The sequence below is a fragment of the Rhineura floridana genome, chromosome 11, assembly GCF_030035675.1.
Source record: "Rhineura floridana isolate rRhiFlo1 chromosome 11, rRhiFlo1.hap2, whole genome shotgun sequence".
NCBI lineage: Eukaryota > Metazoa > Chordata > Lepidosauria > Squamata > Rhineuridae > Rhineura > Rhineura floridana.
In genome coordinates this window covers 10,292,325-10,312,697 of record NC_084490.1, presented here as the reverse complement: position 1 = coordinate 10,312,697, position 20,373 = coordinate 10,292,325, and the positions used below count along the sequence as shown (strand labels likewise).

The 20,373-nt window shown below is 42.2% G+C and overlaps 1 protein-coding gene across 1 annotated transcript; it reads left to right on the top strand.

The window, feature by feature from the left end:
• The first annotated feature begins 1,065 nt into the window (after positions 1-1,065).
• On the top strand, positions 1,066-19,435 carry LOC133366055 (vomeronasal type-2 receptor 26-like). Its single transcript, XM_061588707.1, has 6 exons — positions 1,066-1,283; positions 8,432-8,723; positions 9,633-10,487; positions 15,073-15,300; positions 16,111-16,237; positions 18,531-19,435. The coding sequence occupies exons 1-6, from the start codon at positions 1,066-1,068 to the stop codon at positions 19,433-19,435; spliced, it is 2,625 nt and encodes an 874-aa protein (XP_061444691.1).
• Positions 19,436-20,373: the final 938 nt, after the last annotated feature.

Here is a 20,373-nt window from a genome sequence, read left to right as displayed (position 1 = left end):
TGTAGGGGCACATTTGCCCCCGAGCCTTTGCTTCCTCATCCCTGAGGTTTCTTTAAGTAGGGAATGCGTTTTGGAATATGTTTGATTGCACCCAGAAAGTTGAAGTGTTCCCCTTTTGGGAAAAAAATGCCCCCCTTTGGAACCTGTGCAAAACTTTATTTCCAGCGCTAAAATATTGTACCTCCATCTACTGTATATCTATGGATTTATCCAGTGTGTGACAGTATTCACCAGAATGGAGCGCGAGCAGCTCTGTTTTGGCTGCCCATGGCAACCACTGTGTTCTGGCACCCACAGCAAGATCTGAGTACTGGCATTTTTTAAAGCAAACCCCCCCGACAGCAGTCTATATCTATGTATCTTGCAAGGTACTTATTCTTTTTGGATATATTTTCTGTTAAGGTCTCCATTTACAGGAAGCCCACCCCTCTCTCTCTTAGCTCATTATAACCATTATAGTTTTTTGCTCTCTCATGGAGAACCAGAGAGGAATTCAGCTTTGATTGAGATGTGACAAACATATTTTATTTTGCAATGTCATAGAAAATCAACAACGAAGACCAGGTGATTATCTTCCCTTTAATTATCAATTTGTCTATTTGACTATAATTACTTCTACTTCTTCTCCCCATCCCTGAGGAGTTCTAGTGGCCACATGCAAAACCACAAATGAAGATTAAAATATGCTATTAATACCTCCAACAGTGTATCATTCTGAATTAGTGCTGTAGCCACACAGGGCTCTGTCAGGCTGATTAGTGATTTTTTACACTGAACAATTTGAACCAGTAGAGGGTTTGGCTATTCAAGCTCTGTTGTGGTGCAGAAGGTCATAGATAAGTGCAGAGCATCTATTTTGAATACAGAAGGTCCCACATTCAATTCCTGGCACCTCCAAGTACGGCTGGGAGAGAACCCTATCTGAAATTCTGGAGAGCCCCTGGAAAGCCTGTGAGCTAGATGAGCCAATGGTCTGATTTCATATAAGGCAGTGTCCTATGTTCCAATTCAGGGAAACTAGAACTGAGGAAAACTAGTTGCTTAAAATAAATATTTTCTTGAATAATGAATTTATTTGTAGTGCTGGTGTTTTTGATGCCATTGCAGGTGTTGAACAATAGTCCTACTGTTCAATGTTTCATGAGAAATCTTCTTCCAATTCTGCACCAATATTATCACCCAGGAGACCTCATCATTGCAGGCATTATGTCTCAGGTCCGCACATTTTTAAATGCCATCACCTTCGAAAAGCATCCATCTAAGGAACTTTCTGATGACCATACGTAAGTAGCTGGATTTTTAAACAATATCTTATATCATAATGAATAGGTTCCTGTTTTTGCAACTTCTTCTTGACCCAATGCACAGACCAAGTGGACTATGCAGAAGCTGCCTGCCTCCCCTTCTTCCCCTTCACGCCACCTTTTGACAGCTATGGATCACTGCAGATGCACCACCCTGACCTGGGGTGATCTGGGGCTGTTTCATCCCAATCTGGCCGGATCCCAGATTGACCTAAAAGCTTATTTTGCTCAGGGTCTGAACTGTGGCTGGATCTGCTGCATAGCTCTAACATTGTTAAGTATGAAGTGAGCTTTAAACTCATAGCTCAGTGTTGGTATTTCATAATTAATTTTTGTGTCGTTCCCCCCTTGACAATAGATAGATTCTAACCTCCAACGACCCAAGGTGGTTTCTCTCCCAGTACAAACCAACATCAATGTATTGCAGAACAGGGTCCGGATGCTACTAATAGCAAGTCTTTGGAATCATACTCAATAGGTAATAAATGATTTTTGCAACCAGATTGCATTTATTTATTTAGGGAAGATCATTTATTAAAACAGTTTCTACATGGTGGCATGGCAGGGGATGTGATGTTCCTATATTAATGTACATATGGTAAGTGTTGGTTGTTTAGAAGATATATGGTAAGTAGTGAAAGAGGAGGGGGAGTGAATGGGCAGTAGAATGCTAGATGATTGGCTGAGTGTTTAAAATGGCTGAACGTATAAAAGGAAGAGTGAGAGTGGAATCAGGGGGGAGAAGAGAACTGAGTGGGTTGCTTGGTGGGGTTTAGAGAGTTGCTTGACAGGAGAGAGTAGAGAAGGAGGGAGGTCGAGTTCGGATTAGTATTGAGTAAAACCATATGCTTATGTGCTTTAAGAAGAAATCTTGTTAATCTTGTTAGCTTTGTTATCTTTAATAAATACTTAATTTATTTACCAAAGGCCTGATCCTTGACTGGGGTTTCACAGACCAGAAGGGAGGGTAAGGTAATGACCAAGGCTGAAGGGGAACTGTAACAAATGGTGGCAGCGGTGAAGAGAATAACAATACCAGTATTCAGAGTCTCTGGGAATACTAGTATTAGGACGTGACTGGTGGTTGCCTAGCAGGGGGATCTGTTGAGATCTGTGCTAGAGCGGGGAGAGAAAAAATAAAATAAAGGACAGCCCGGACTGGTGGAGTCCCTGGTGGTGCCTAGAGACAGGCAGTAACCACGAGCAGGTAGGAACCTGACAGGGAGAGCCAGGGAAGGATGCCTCACACATGGTGGCAGTAGCGGTGGGATACGAACAACAGAGAATCCAGATCTGAACAAAGGAGACTACGTCACAGGTGTTGGCTGTAGCAGTGAGATACAAATACTAGAGAATCCCTACCAGTGGTGTGGCAAACAGAAAAAACAAAACAAGATTACTTGTGAGAGTGACTGGCAAAGAGTGTGTGGCAAAGAGTGAGTGAACTCAAACACCTTGGCTGAATATATAAAAATGAAAAGAGAGGAGCTGGTGGAGAAGTGCGTAACATTCAATTTACCTCACGAGGGTAAAGGGGTAGATGAATTGAGGGTAGCACTTATAGGATTTGCAACTGCCCAGCAAAAACAACCTGTCAGAGAAGAGACCCCAGAAGGATATTTAAGCAATCCCGCTTATATAGAGTACTTGAGAGAGAAGTTGAGGATGGAAACTGAGAGAATGAGGATGGAGGCTGAGGAAAAAGACAAACAGCGGGTCTTTGAGGCTGAGGAAAAAGACAAACAGAGGGAGTTGGAAACTGAGAAGTCGAGAATGGGGTTTGAGGAGAGGGAGAAGCAACGAGCAGTGGATGCCGAATTACAAGTAGAAAAGTTAAAATTTGAAAGAGAGAAGTTTCATTCTGATGAAACAAGGACAGAGATGGGGCAAAAATAAAAATTACTCCAAAGGACTTTGCTGTCTATGAGCCTGGTCAAGATCCTCAAATTTACCTCAGCACCTTTGAAAAAGCAGCTCAGTTGTGGGGGCTATCTGAAGATAAATACATGCAGTATTTATCAAACCTGATTAAAGGGGAATTGGCTGAGGTATACCAATATTTCCCCTCAGACAGGCCCGTCACCTATGCTGAATTCAAAGAAGCAGTGTTTAAAAGATTCAGACTGGGGCCTGATTATTTTAGAAAGCTTTTCAGAAATTGCCAGATACAGACAGGGAGGTCTTTTGTGGAGCTGGGGGCAAAACTGATGGACATATTTGGGAATTGGCTGACAAGTGCAAAAGCTCAGTCTGTGGAGGAGGTGAAAAACCTCATGATATTGGATCAATTATACCATCAGTTACCACCAGAAATAAGGCTCCTGGTCAAAGACCGTTCCCCTACATCGGTGCAGGAGGCCAGAGAGATGGCGGATCACTTCGCCTCCAACAGAACTGACTGGGTGGGGAAAACATCAAGAGAGTTTAAACCCAGACCATATAACGCTGGCAGAAGGGATGTGGTACCACAGAGAGTGAGTCTTCCAGAAAAATCTGAAGGGCACAGGACACCCCAGAGTGGATCTGTGTCCCCTAAAAGTGAGGAGAAATTATGCTACAAATGTGGTAGACCGGGGCACCTATGTTTTCAATGTGAGGTTGCCAACCCCATTAGTAATCCTGCTCAGACAAGGGCAGTGAAAACAGAGCCCAAGGCTTTAGAAACAGCAAAAAAGGTTCAGTTCTGCCAGATAAACTGGACAGAAGTAACAGACCTTGATCAAGTCTGAGAGAGGAAGTGAGTGTACAAGGGGCAAATTATTGGGCATTGCTTGATACTGGTGCCGCTCAGACATTACTGAGGCCAGGTTTAATAAAATCTGAGGTAATATTACCTCAGGAAACTGTGACTATCCAAGGAGTGAGGGGTCAACCAGAAAGTTTGCCTGTGGCCCTGGTGGAAATGACTTGGAGAGGCCGAGAGGGCCGATATAAAGTAGGCATTAATGCCCAGCAACAAGAACCAGTAATACTGGGAAGAGATGTAATGGGCGCCCAAGGAAAGATCTATGTAGTGACCAGACAGCAAATTGGCAGAGAAAAAGAAGCCATATTAAGGGGGGCTGAAACAAACAGGGTGGAATCTGTTAACCAGCCTCAGGTCACCATAGCAACCACTAGCAGGCCTGCTGAAGGAGACAAACTGTATCAAGTGGTCTCTGATAATGATGGGGCAGATCAATTCAGGGAAGAGCTGCAAAAAGATGTAAGTTTGAAGCAGATAAAGGAACAAGCTCTGACCCAACAGATTCCTTTCACTGACAAACTGAGGAATCAAGTTGTGTGTGAGAATGGGATTTTATATAGACTGTGGATGCCTGCTGAGAGAAAGGATGAATGTGAACCAGTGAAGCAATTGATAGTACCTAGCAAATACAGAACCAGATTGCTAGAGGTAGCCCACGATGTCCCATGTGCAGGACATCTGGGAATAAAAAAGACCAAGAGGAGATTGGCAGCACACTATTATTGGCCAAACATCTCCAAAGATGTAAAACAACATTGTCTATCTTGTGGAATATGCCAAAAGGTGGGAAAAAGTGGAATAAAGACTAAGGCACCCTTAAAGCCCCTTCCTATAATTGGACAACCCTTTTATAGAGTGGGGATAGATTTGGTGGGCCCTTTTCCAAACCCACAAGGCATGGCAAAAAATATCTAGTGGTGGTGGTGGATTTTGCCACCAGGTACCCAGACGCAGAAGCACTAAGATCCGTGGAAGCCCCTGTAGTGGCAGAGGCTTTATTAAAAATCTTTATGAGGCTGGGTTTCCCTCATGAAGTGCTGACGGATCAAGGCAGTGTATTCATGGGAGAAGTGATGCAATTTTTGTGGAAATGTTGTGGTCTAAAACATCTAAAGACCACTATTTACCATCCCGCCACTAATGGGTTAACAGAGAGATTCAATGGCGTTTTGAAGGGCATGATCAGAAGCTATGTTCAAGATCACCCACAAGACTGGGATGAACGGTTGGGATGCTTCTTGTTTGCATACAGAGAAGTCCCTCAGGAGTCAACAGGCTTCTCACCCTTTGAATTCATGTTCACTAGAAAAGTGAGGGGACCTTTGGAGCTATTAAAAAATTCATGGGAAGGAACCCTGGGAGAGTACAAAACATCTGTAGTAGATTTTGTATTGGAATTCCGCAATAAATTAACATCAATGATGGAGATGGTGAAAAAGAATTTGAGTCAAGCACAGGAGAAGCAACGTTACTGGTATGACAGAACAGCCAGGGAACGTGTGTATGATGTGGGAGATATGGTTATGGCGTTCATACCCAGGAAACATGACAAATTACAGGCTAACTGGAAAGGACCATATACCATCAAAGAAAGGCTTGACACAGTGACGTATGTAATCACCACAGACCAATTAAACAAAAGCAAAGTGGTTCATGTAAATATGTTGAAGCCTTACCATACCAGGGATGCACAGGTGTTGCAAGTTACCTTATTCCCTGAGGGAAGTGGGCCTGAACTTCCAGATTTGGTACAGGAAAGCAAAGACAAAGGAGGGGTAGATCAAGTGGAATGGTCAGAGGAGGTGAAGGAGGAAGTAAAAGAAGAGATTCTGAGAGTTTTGAAAACCTATAGGAATCTCTTTAGCAACAAACCTGGCCAAACCAGTATAGTTATACATCCATTGATACTGGAGATCATGCCCCAATCAGATCTGTTCCGTACTGTGTGAATGGGAAAGTTTTGAATGAGATCAAAAAGGAGGTGGAAGATATGCTGGAATTGGGAGTGATCAGGGAATCCATCAGTCCCTGGGCCTCAAGTATTGTCCTGGTTCCGAAAAAGGATGGAACAACAAGGTTTTGCATTGATTATTGGCTAATCAATAAAATTACTGTCCCAGATGCGTATCCTATGCCTAGGGTAGACGCAATGTTAGAGTTATTGGGGGCAGCAACCATTATCTCTACGTTAGACCTCTGTAAAGAATTTTGGCAAATGGAACTAGACGAGCAATCCAGAGCCAAAACTGCCTTCAGTACACCAGATGGGTTATATGAGTTTGTGACCTTACCCATGGGACTAAGGAACTCACCAAGTTCATTTCAGAGGCTAATCAATACTGTGTTGCGAGGCATGTCAGATTTTGCAGTGGCCTATATCGATGACGTGGCCATTTTTAGCAAGTCGGTGCCTGAGCATGTCCAACACCTGACAACAGTATTGGAGGCCTTAAGAAAAGTAGGCCTCACAATAAAAGCTAAGAAATGCCAGTTTGGACTAAAGGAAGTAATCTATTTAGGACATAAGGTGGGGAGTGGGAAAATCACCCCCTTATGGAGCAAGGTGGAGGCAATAGAATCGTGGCCGATCCCCTTAACCAAAAAACAAGTGAGGGCATTTCTGGGTGTGGCTGGATTTTATAGGAAGTTTGTGAGAAATTTTGGGGAAATAGCAACCCCCTTGCATGAATTAACAAAGAAGAAGTGTTCTGAGCGTGTGGACAGATGAATGTCAGAAGGCTTTTGATCTACTGAAGCAAGCCTTGTGCCAAGGACCCATATTAATAGCACCAGACTATGAGAAACCATTCATCGTGGCTACAGATGCGTCGGACCTGGCGCTGGGAGTCGTCTTGCTGCAGGAGAGAGAAGGCACCAGACATCCAGTGGCGTACCTGAGTCGCAAGCTGACGCCAAGGGAGAAAAACTATTCGTCGATCCAGAAGGAGTGCCTAGAGGTCATGTGGGGACTGAACAAGTTGCGCCCATACGTGTGGGGACGAAGATTCACAGTGACTACGGATCATCGGGCCTTGCTATGGTTGCAGACTATGAAAAACCATAACACTATGCTGCAGAGGTGGTCCTGGGCCCTACAGGACTATCAAGTGGACTTCCAGTTCATCAAAGGCAAGGACAATGTACTGGCCAATGGACTTTCCAGGCAAGTGGCTGAGACTGCAGTGATGTGACCAGACAGAGGAACAAAGAAAGACATTTTCCCCATAGAGACTTTTATTTGTTAACACGACGTATAAATTATTATTATTATTATTATTTATTATTTATTAAATTTATATACCGCCCGACTAGCGATAGCTCTCTGGAACAGGAATAATACTCTGCTGTTGTTTAAGGGGGGGGGAAATGTGATGTTCCTATATTAATGTATATATGGTAAGTGTTGTTGTTTTAGAAGATATATGGTAAGTGGAGTGAAAGAGGAGGGGGAGTGAATGGGCAGTAGAATGCGAGATGATTGGCTGAGTGTTTAAAATGGCTGAATGTATAAAAGGAAGAGTGAGAGTGGAATCTGGGTGGGAGAAGAGAACTGAGTGGGTTGCTTGGTGGGGTTTAGAGAGTTGTTTACCAGGAGGGAGGTGGAGTTCGGATTAGTATTGAGTAAAACCATATGCTTATGTGCCTTAAGAAGAAATCTTGTTAATCTTGTTAGCTTTGTTATCTGTAATAAATACTTAATTTGGTTTACCAAAGGCGTGATCCTTGACTGGGGTTTCACAGACCAGAAGGGAGGGTAAGGTAATGACCAAGGCTGAAGGGGAACTGTAACAAATGGTGGCAGCGGTGAAGAGAATAACAATACCAGTATTCAGAGTCTCTGGGAATACTAGTATTGGGACATTACTGGTGGTTGCCTAGCAGGGGGATCTGTTGAGCTCTGTGCTAGAGCGGATAGGTAAACCATAAGAGAGTGCGGTCCGGACTGGTGGAGTCCCTGGTGGTGCCTAGAGACAGGCAGTAACCACAAGCAGGTAGGAACCTGACAGGGAGAGCCAGGGAAGGACGCCTCACAACTTCATAAGGCAATAAAGGACTAAGGCAACATGGAGCATTTGTGCTGATCCCAATCACTCTTTGCTCCCCATCGGGATTTTTTTTTTACCTGAAAGACCTAGCATTATTCTAAGCAAGCACAATTTGTGACATTGGAGAATGTTATTATCATTCACTGAGTGTGTCTGTTAAGGTATCAGCCTTAGCTTTGAATTTTCTGGGCTTCTGGACCTTGACCCAACATGAAATGGCCTCAGATACATAGAGTATTGAAAAGAAATGGCCTCAGATATATTGAATAGAAAAGTAAGAAAAGTTCTAGGTTGAAGATTATGAACTATTTTGCACCATGTAATCTGCATTGCAGGTTTTTGACACAGACCTATCAGCACATCATGGCTCTGGCATTTGCTGTCAAGGAGATCAATGAAAATCCCCAGCTCCTACCCAATGTCACTCTGGGCTTCCACATCTTGAATAGTCATTTCAGTGCAAGCTGGACTTATCAAGCCTCCATGGAACTTCTCTCCAGCCAGAGCAGATTCATCCCCAACTACAAGTGTGATGCTGAAAACACTCCAGTAGGAGTTATTGGGGGACCAACCTCCAATGTTTGTCTACATATGACAACCATCCTCAGTATCTACAAAATTCCACAAGTAAGATCAAAATCTGGGAAAGGAAGCCTTAGCATTCATTTAGGGTTCAGCAGGGGAATTTCACTGTGGATATAGCAGTATGCAATACAGCATATTTACAGAGAAAACTAGGAGAGCACTGATCCTGGACAATTCACAGTGGTGCCCTGGGTTCACTCTTGTTCAATCCCTATGAATATTAACACTTTTTTCCCTTTGTGAAATTTGACAGGATCAAACAGGATAGGGTTAGGAATGAGACGGGGGAGTCTATATTTGGTAGTCATTTCAAGGATCAACCCATATATGCATCAACTTAAAATGCACCCCCCTTTTAAAAATAAATTGTCCCATCATCCATTGAGCCCTGGGAAGCAGGGTGCAGCAAAGCATTTCGATGGCTAGTAGAAGTATAGCCAAACCCAGTGTCATTCTTTCATTATTCCAGATGTGCCACTTATGGTGCCCCCACAAGAATCTAGGATGCTCATGAAGTACAGTTTATGTTAACATCTTTTCTACAACTTGGTGCCCCTTCAGACAACTTTTACGATGTGCATTCAAGATTATTTGAGCTCCTGATGCTATCAGGGTAGACATGCACACTCCTGATTTGTGTCCTCAAAACTATCTAGATGGTCACATGGCATTTGTTTCAGTGGATTGTTGCTCCATCTCTTTGGAGGTCCCATTGAGCCCTTATAAATCCATCATGTATTTGACAATTAAATCCACAATTTCTCCTTTTGGGGAAAAAGGTGGGATATAAATACATACATACATACATACATGCATACATACAAAAATGGATTTAATCAAAGTTAATATCTGGGGACAGGCATCACAGTTTTGCAAAATACATGTGCAGACATAAATTTGTTTGTTTTATTTTTTATTACAAACTTCTTCTCTCCTACTCTATTGTATTAGATCATATATGGTTCTGCTCCAGTAATGAATGACAGAACCCAAGCTGTTTTCTTCCACCAGATGTTCCCAAATGGGACCCATCAATATGAGGGGATTCTCCAGTTACTGTTGCATTTCAGGTGGATATGGGTTGGAGTGGTTTCTCAGGATGAGGAGAATACAGAGAGATTTGTAGAAAACGTGATCCCCATGTTTTCTGAGAGAGGCATCTGCTTTGACTTCATAGAAAGATTCCCCAAAATAAGTTTTTCGAGCAACGTTGGTGACCTGATGACAGAAGCCTTTGAATCATTCAGCATTCTTATGCAGAGCAGTGCCAATGCTGTTGTTATTCATGGAGAAATTCATGACACTATAACATTTAGATTAATTCCTTGGGGTGCAGAATTTGTAGGTATGCCAATGAAGTCCAAAGTTTGGGTGATGACAGCTCAGATGGAGTTCACATCACTTCCGTTTCAAAGAAGTTTGAGCATACAGTTCCTCCATGGTGCCCTATCCTTCACAACTCACTCAAAGGAGGTGTTGGGATTCCATAGGTTTCTTCAGATGAGGAACCCTAATTCAGAAAAAGAAGATGGCTTCATTGAGGATTTCTGGAAACAGGCATTTAACTGTTATTTTCCCAAGAATGGCTTAGAAGAGATGGAGAGGAAAATCTGCACAGGGGAGGAGAAGCTAGAGACTCTTCCTGGATCTGTTTTTGACATAAGTATGACTGGCTTCAGCTACAGCATCTACAATGCAATCTATGCTGTGGCACACACTTTGCATGGCATGCATTTGTTCAGATTCAATCACCTAAAATTGGCAGTTAGAGAGAGACGCAGGTTCCTGAATATAGAATCATGGCAGGTAACTCCCTAAATGGAATAACACAGGAGAATGCATTATTATAACTGTGTAGAAAGCCCCCACTCAGAGTTTTATTACCTCAAACATGTAAGCTAATAGCATGCTGGGGTGCAAGATATCGTGGTATTTGTTGTTCTTTAAAGCCCTGTGGAATTGCAGGAGTCCTTCTATCAACTTGGCAGTCATTGGGAGCAGTTGTTGGGAGATTTGGGCTGCATCGTCATCATCAGAATGCTGATGACACTAGTATGATAACTCTAGTATATCATTATGCTGATGAAACCTTGATCTATTACTCTGTTACTGTTCTGAACCCATGCCTGGGTGATGTGGTCTGCAACAAACCAATACTGAATCTAAAAGTGAGACTCTGACAGTGAGTGTTTCCCAGATCCAGGAGCTGGGTAGTTTTCCAGGTTTGGGTGGGATTGAACTCCCTACTTCCATTTAGAGAAGGGGGAGTATGGCCACCTTAAAATATTTTGTTACCTGAAGCAATGGACAAGATGGCATTTCCCCATTCCATGTAAACAAACTAGACTAGCAGGTGAATTTTACTTCAATTCTGACAATGGGACTGTTTTCCCACTACAGCAGATGGGTGCAAGGCAGGATATATGCCACATACAGCTCTGCTCCCCAGCAGTTTGATGCAACTCTCCACCATCTGCCTAATACACCGCCCAGAGAGCCTTCGGGCTTAGGTCGGTATATAAATTAAACTAACTAACTAAATAAAATAAATAAATAAATAATGGCAGGGGCAGCCCTGCTGAACTTGATGGCCCATCAAAATTTGGACATCCATAAAGCAGGTAGTCATTTCTGCAAATTCAAGAAGCTCCCAGAGTTAGGGCAAGCATTGTTGTTATATGAATCAGTGACCTCCAATAGCATCTGTCATAAACCACCCTGTTCAGATCTTGTAAGTACAGGTGTGTGGCTTCTTTTATGGAATCAATCCATCTCTTGTTTGGCCTTCCTCTTTTTCTACTCCCTTTTGTTTTTCCCAGCATTGTTGTCTTTTCTAGTGAATCATGTCTTCTCATGTGTCCAAAGTATGATAACCTCAGTTTCATCATTTTAGCTTCTAGTGATAGTTCTGGTTTAATTTGTTCTAACACCCAATTATTTGTATTTTTCGTAGTCCATGGTATGGTCAAAGCTCTACTCCAGCACCACATTTCAAATGAGTTGATTTTTCTCTTATCCGCTTTTTTCACTGTGCAACTTTCACATCCATACATAGAGATCAGGAGTACCATGGTCTGAATGATCCTGACTTTAGTGTTCAGTGATACATCTTTGCATTTGAGGACATTTTCTGGTTCTCTCATCACTGCCCTCCCCAGCTCTAGCCTTCTTCTGATTTCTTGACTATTGTCTCTCCTTTGGTTAATGACCGTGCCAAGGTATTGATAATCCTTGACAAGTTCAATGTCTTCATTATCAACTTTAAAGTTACATAAATCTTCTGCTGTCATTACTTTAGTCTTCTTGGCATTCAACTGTAGTCCTGCTTTTGTGTTTTCCTCTTTAACGTTCATCAGCATTTGTTTCAAATCATTACTGGTTTCTGCTAATAGTATGGTATCATCTGCATATCTTAAAGTATTGATATTTCTCCCTCCAATTTTCACACCTCCTTCCTCTTGATCCAATCCCACTTTCCGTATGATATGTTCTGAGTATTGATTAAATAAATAGGGTGATAAAATACACCCCTGTCTTACACCCTTTCTGATTGGGAATCAATCAATTTCTCCATATTCTGTTCTTACAGTAGCCTCTTGTCCAGAGTATAGGTTGAGCATCAGGACAATCAGATGCTGTAGCACCCCCATTTCTTTTAAAGCATTCCATAGTTTTTCATGATCTACACAGTCAAAGGGTTTGCTGTAATCTTTAAAGCTCAGGGTGATTTTCTTCTGAAATTCCTTGGTCTGTTCCATTATCCAATGTATGTTTGCCATATCATCTCTGGTGCCTCTTCCCTGTCTAAATTCAGCTTGGACGTCTGGCATTTCTTGCTCCATATATGGTAAGAGCCTTTGTTGTAGAATCTTGAGCATTACTTTACTTGCATGGGATATTAAGGCAATAGTTCGATAATTACATGTCTCATGTCTACACTCCAGTGTTTGTGTGTGGGCAAGTGGTAACTCTTGGAGCCCCCATGTTTTGCAGTTTGACCATCTTGCTTCTTCTGAATCATCACCTGTCCCCTGTTAGTGTTTGAGATGTGTCTGGAACAATCAAAAATCACAGTAGCCTTTGTACATCTTGCCCTTCTCTGCTGCAATGGGTGTGGAGATGGGGACCAAAGTATAGGCCAATCTAGTGAACAGTGGTGAGTGCAGTGAGGAGGAGGCAGTTTTACCCAGGGAGGAGTCCGTATTAGGCCAACGTGGCCTAGGACCCCCAAAATCTGGAGCTGGGTTCACCTTAGGTATGTAGAAAAGGAATGACAGAAGATAGCTTGATGGGGACTGAACACACTGTGTTGTACAATAGGTCAAAGAGGAAGAAAGAAGAAGTCTCTTTAAAAGACAGTCGGTCACTCTAGACTGGAGGGAGAGGCCCCCTGGGACCACAGTGCAGTTCCAGCCCATCAGGTTTTCCCATCAGATATGAACAGATCTCAGCAAATTCCCTATTGCATCTCTAAAGCTCTGTGCCTTGTCCATATGGAAAGTCAAAGGGTGATGGTTCTGTTGGAAACCTCCATCTGAATGTCCCTAGAGGGCCTTGTCGTGGTGGTTCCCTGGGGAGAGGAAGAAAAAACAACCCCCATGAGAAAAGACAACCCTTGTTGTACATTTGGCAAAGGGAATACATTTCTGATTCATATGTGAAAGTGCATTCCTTCCCATGATGCTAAACATTTAAGGAACAGAGGGAGAAGATTTATGTGTGAGAAGATGGATGTGTGCATTTTATTTCTTGACAACATTTCTAGACCAGCAATCAACAAAAAAATATCTCTGGGCAGTTTAAAAATTGTATTTCTTCATGTCTCTGTGAATATGTGCCCTGCCCACTTTGGACCTGCCCAGTTTTGTTTGGGCCCTACCCACCACTGTCATGTGCCCCTTGGGGGGTTAGCTACAACAGAATGCTCCCATTAAGCTTAAAAAATGTCCCCTATTTTGTTCTAGAAAGTGTGGCAAATATCCCCACTTCTAATCTAGCTGGAGTCAGAGACGATGGAGGATTCCGTGCTAATATTAATAATTCTCTTCAACCAAATGAGGCACAATTAAATCTGATGAACACAGAATCAGCTTCCCTTTGTCTATGTCTGAGAGTCTCACCATCACGACATCTGATAGGAACCAGAACCAAAACACTTTTGGTGCAATATTAAAATGTCTCCAGCCATAAAAACATCAACTTCAAATATATCTCAAAGACATAACACCTCAGAGAGACTATAATCAGTTATGAGCAATTAAATCACACTGATAATGCAATAAATTGTTAATTGTTTTCAATTAGTTGGACAATTGTTTTTATAAATATTGAAATACTTTTCCAAACTGACAATTTCTTAGCATGTTCATATGCGTGCCACATATGTTTCCTAAGCAATTAAGTTTAGTAATATTCCTAAAATTGATAATCTTCAAAGGAAATTTTAGTATCAATATTTTTGCATTTTAGCAATAATAATAAATAATAAATAATAATTAGTAGTAATAGTAGTGGTGGTGGTGGTGGTGGTGGTGGTAGTTGTTGATGTGTGCGGTTGTTGCGTGACAGCACACGTTACTTTTGGAAGTAAAATGGTCAAGAAACATCACAGAGGCAATAGATCTTGTTAAGAGTCCTTTTTACTCGGACATTAAGGCTTGTAGCAGTTACAAGTAGCTTCCCCCCCTCTAGACAGAACATCTCTCTCTGAAAGCAAAACTTAGACAGACACTAACAAAAAACTGTTAGAACGTTTCCCCAGTCGCTATCTCGATGGTTGCCATGGTACCGGCCTTGGCTGTCCGTTCCCAGGCCAGACACAGGCTTTGCAGCTGATAACGCTCCTTCTTCCCCAGACTTCTTGAAACTTTCAGACTTGATGAAAAACAACCTGTGGTAGTAAAGCCTAATGGGTCAACAGTAGTAGTAGTAGTAGTGGTAGTAGTAGTATTTCTTCTAATTCCACATTTGATTTCATGCTGGCCAGATAGTAAAATTCTATAGATAGAAATTAGTCAGATAGTAAAACTGAGGATCTTACATTTCATCTGGCTATGTTTCCTTGTGGTGCTCTGAAATAGCATACATAGTGGAACAACAACAATAAAATATTTTGATGCTGATGATACCACCTGCAACAGAATTTGCAGCTCTTCTTCAGCTCCTCAATTCCTCCCTAAAAGGTTGGGTGAGGGCAAAAAGGAAGAATAGCAGGGAAAAAAAGATGTAGCTTACTTAAGGTTGAATGAAATTTATATTGGTGGACAAAGAAAGAAATAGGCTAAAAAATGACCAGAAGAAGCAGAGGCCAAAGCTATCACTTTCTTCAACAATATCATTTTCTGAGACGTTTTAGTTCATCATGAATTGCTTTTCTCCTGCCCCAATTTAGCTCCAACGTTTTCTGCAAAGTGTCTATTTTAACAACAGTGCTGGCGAACCAGTTTATTTCAACAAAAATGGTGAAATAGTAGCTGCTTTTGATATTCTCAACTGGGTCACATTCCCTAATGAGTCCTTTCACAGAGTCAGAGTTGGAAGGATGAACCCCATTGGTCCCTCAGAGAATGTATTCACAATTCAAGAGGATGCCATCATGTGGCCCAGCAGGTTTAACCAGGTAGGCTATGTGTAAGGAGAGATGAATGTCTCGATTTGAATTTCTCTAATTTTTTCATTTTTCAAATCAGTTCAGTTCTCCACATTTCCACATGAAAAATCATCAGCATTTTAGTGTGAATTTCTCATAATGTACCAATTTTGCAAAACAATGCATCTTTGTATGTTACTTTCACTGTCTTTTGCACTTTTATGTACACTTTACTGTGGTATATTAATTTTTGAACACATGACTTGCCTGGAAAGCTGCAGTGAAAAATTTGGAGAAGTGTGAGTTTTGAAGGCTAACTATGTTGCAGTTCACATACAGTTTCGGAAGGTGCAAATTAGTTTCTCCATTAAATGTACACTGAAATGAATTTCTCCTCCAACTCTAGCTCCATGGATATAGATTTGCCGAGACCTTTCTCATGCACTTACACTACTACAACCAGGCATGTCAGAGGTTACATTAAAAAATGCTCTCTAAAAGCAATGCTATGATATCATAACAGCATCAACCTGTTTTTCAAGGGTAAATTTCTTCCTTGTAGAGTCACCAGCTTGAAGTGGCTTGTTTTTGCAGTGAGAGCATGTCAGCATCACACACTTTTATCAAGGAACAAATGATCCCAGCAAGGGTTGTCATTCACTTAATGAGACTAGTAATGCACAAAAATACCCTCTAAAAATGATGCCATGATGTCACCACAGCATCACCCTATTTCTTCACTGTAGATATCTTAATTCTCGATAGGCTCATGGGTTGCCAGTACATGAAACATATTGTTTTCTGAATGAAAGTCATTTCTCCTCTTTTATTTATGGACAGGCATTACCTCATTCACTCTGTAATGATAACTGCTATCCAGGCTATAGGAGGACCAAGAAGGAAGGGGAGCCATTTTGCTGCTATGATTGCCTTCCATGCCCAGAGGGGAAGATCTCCAACCAGAATGGTAAGAAGTGTGATGTATAATCTTTGCTCCCATTCCATACCCAAAATGAAGACATGAGACATGTGACACATATTTATATTATTTGATTTTATTTATTTATTTTAGTTTATTTATATCCCGCCTTTTAGCCAAAGGCCCTGAAGGTGGCTTACAAAAAAACACAAATATAAAATACAATATAAAAATGCATCAATAAAACAAGACAAAATACAATCTGCAACAGTTAAATAACAATACACATAGTAGCTCTTAATGGTGGCTTTATCCGTGGTACAAGTAAATGCATTTTCTGTGTTAAATTCCAGTCTCCTCAAAGCCAGCTTGTATTTGCATTTGCAACCAGGTCTATAGTTTCATATGTTTGTTGTTGGGAGGGGAATGTCCAGCTGCCCTGGCGAGGCAACAGAGGGCAACCCCACTGCCCCTCCGGGGACTCCAGGGGTGGCTTGCACGGAACCTCCTCCTCCACTGCTGCCACTGTCGCCCACATTTCCCTCCACTTCGGGCGGCATCCGAGTCTAGCTGGGCAGAGTGAAGTTGGCAAACTCGAACTCGGACCTCAGACTCAGAGCCCTGGGTGTGGGCGCCCAGCAACTCAGCCTCTTCCACATCCCAGAAAGTCAGTGCCCGAGGGCTGGGCCCTCATGCCTCCACGCCCATGATGGTAATAATGGTGGCTACTCACCCTGATGCGAGGTCCTCACAGCTTTCTTCCAAGGAAGGGCCGGCATCTTGCAGCGCAGCTCCCGGCCGGTGTTTATGTCCAGCGCCCTAGAAACATGTTCCCGATGATGGGGGGTCGGCCGGTTACCATTCAGCCACTGGGAGACTGCCTCGTAGATGTTATCAGCAGCAATTCTCTGGGTCATCAACTACACACTCTCCCTCCTGTTCCTTGTGGAACTGCTGCAGTGCAAGGGCAGAAGCCAGCTGCCTGAAATATTGAAATATGCACAATTACAAGAGCTGATCTGTTTGATGGTCAACTTTCTAGCTCTCAGTACAGTTATTCTATCACAGTGGGATCTGGTAGAGAGTGTATTCTGCTAATGCAGTTGTGCAGAAGACATCACATTGTCTTCAAGAAGTATATCATTTAAAATAGGGTGGGGAACGTATTTAATATTGAGGCCCACAAGCCCTACTGAGCAACCTTTTGGCAGCCACAGGCCAGTGATGGATGGGTTAGAAGTAAAAAAGGGGCAGAGCAACAAATATACCTGTTGCTTTTTACGGTAAGCTACTTTCTACACACACTTCAACATCCCCCACTACCCACCATTTAGGCAAGCAAGAAATATTATTAGAGTTGAAGGACTCATTCCAGCCCGCCAAAAATACTCAACAAGGATGCAAAGTAAGACAATTAAGGAGGAGTGACCTGTGAAGAGGGAGTGTGGCTTAGGGAATGTCCTGAGGACCAGATCCAATGGCCTGCACAGCTGTATTTAGCCCCTAAGACTGAAGGTCTGCACCCATGATTTAGATCAACAGCACCCTCCTATGCCTTGCCAACATACCTTTGAAAGTATGCTGAGGGTGTTTGGCAGCATCTTCAATAATCCATCTGGAAGGAAGAACATTTTGGATCAGATCAAGGACCTATCTAGACCCAAAGTTGTAACTGTTTCTCTTGGGGGAGTTGCTCCAGCCCCCTGACTTTTCTGCATCTTTTCCAGTTATACATTACTTTGAAAGGGGAATCAATGACTCCTCCAAAAGGTGCCCACTGTCCCAGATTCCCTCATGTTAGAAAACGATTAGACAAATATATGGAGGATTAGGTCATCCATGGCTGCTAGCCATGATGGCTATATATTATCTCCAGTATCTGTAGCACTATACTTTTAAATGCTCTCTGATGACGACTGAGGGTCAGAAGTGTTTCGTGTGAGGGTTCAGTTCGTGAGGGTTGTTCACAAGAGGAAATGGTCTAATATTACCAAAGAACTTATTTTCTTTTATGTATCACCTGATGCCACAGAATAAGAATAAAAAAGAATAGGCATTCATCATATCCAGATAATATCAATGTAGGGATGTATGTTGCAATTTTGGCTGAGAATGGTACCTTTGGTTATGGGGAGTATGTTCACTTGTATGCACTGGAAACAAGAACTGTGTTGCTCCAAGATCATTCCTGAGCATGGCATTTTGCAAACAAAATAGCAAGGGCCCATTTGTCCCTTTCATTACTTTTGCAGCTCTGATTTAGGGCATATTAATACTTGCTTACAAAAAACCACTAGTTCTACTGTATTAATATGCAGAAAACAATGTTTTACATTTTCAGACATGGATGACTGTTTTCAATGCCCAGAAAATCAATATCCAAATTACAACAAGGACACATGCATGCCCAAAAGTATAAGCTTCCTATCTTATGAAGATCCTTTGGGAATCAGCTTGGCCCTATTTGCTCTGGCCTTTTCTTTCATCACAGCTTTAGTGTTGGGGATCTTCATTAAGCACAAGGACACTCCAATCATCAAAGCCAACAACTGCAGCCTCACCTACAGTCTTCTCATTGCCCTCCTGCTCTGCTTCCTTTGCACTTTGCTATTCATTGGTCGACCTGAGAAAGTGGTGTGTATCCTTCGACAAACTGCTTTTGGCATCATTTTCTCAGTGGCAGTTTCGTGTATTTTGACCAAAACCACCATTGTGGTTGTTGCTTTTATGGCCACCAGGCCAGGATCCAACATGAGGAAATGGGTGGGGAAAAGACTGGGGACCAACATGGTTCTTTCCTGCTCCTTTATTCAAGCTGCTATTTGTATTGTGTGGCTGGCAACCTCTCCTCCATTCCCAGATTTTGACACACACTCAATGACTGAAGAACTTGTGCTAGAATGTAATGAAGGGTCCACTATCATGTTCTACTGTGTCTTGGGTTATATGGGCTTCCTGGCCACTGTCAGCTTCACTGTGGCGTTCCTAGCCAGGAAGTTACCAGATTCCTTTAATGAAGCCAAATTCATCACCTTCAGCATGTTGGTCTTCTGCAGTGTGTGGCTTTCCTTTGTTCCAACCTACCTGAGCACTAAAGGAAAATACATGGTGGCCGTGGAGATCTTCTCCATTTTATCTTCCAGTGCTGGTTTACTGAGTTGCATCTTTCTCCCCAAATGCTATATCGTTTTGTTGAGACCTGACTTAAACAAGAGAGAGCAGCTTATAAGAAGAAATATTAAATAATAAATAATAATAAATAATAATAATAAATAAACAGTAATAATCAAGTCTGTATCTCTGGCCCAGCTTAAATTACCAACAAGCTTCATTGTTTGCAATTATGCAATCCTAATTATGCCCAACATTAGCTTGGTCTGTTTCTTCATCTTCTGCTATTATTCCTCTCTTCAAGGTGCCATCAAACTTTCTAGGCTAATAGGCACATATGGAACATTAGGGTGTCAATATGACTACTGTGGGGAAGGACATTATAATTAGAAAATGGTTGCTGTTCAGCATGTGGTCCATCACAGAAGGTAAAGTGATGAAATCAAAAGAGCTAATGTCTCAGTCTTCTAACACAAACCCCAAATTTTCTGACAGATTTTCTACGGAAGTTGGCGGCGGTGCTAGCTGGGTTTGTAATAACCTCCGGATACAGTCTTGTGCCTTTTCTTGTCTGGTAAGCTTTGATCTCGATAAAGCTGGCTAAAACAACAGCAAATTAACTCCTGGAGTGTGCAGCTTCTTGGGAGTCAAATGAGAGAGTGATTAATGAATGTTTGGACGTGGGAACGGGAAAAACGCTGGAAAGATAAGGACGAAGACACCCCCCCATCATCTCTCTTCTTACTCTGAACTAGGGATCCGGGATGAATGATGGTTAATTAGTATGAGAGGGGGAGGAAAACTGACTATTCTACAACTACATTATTATTATACTGCAGAAAATTACAACTTATCTCTAATCTAAGTGGAGGCATCACTCAGCAGCTTCAGCCCGGAATTCAGGGGCTATGGTTCTTACCAGGCAGGCAACCAGGTTGCTAGGAGCAACTATCTTAACTGGCTCAACCTCCCCAAAGAAGAAAAGAACGAGACAAGCCGACATAAGCTCTTACTTTCCAAAGAAAGAAGATAGTAGGATTAATGGAGCTAGAAGTTCCTCTCCTCAACACGGC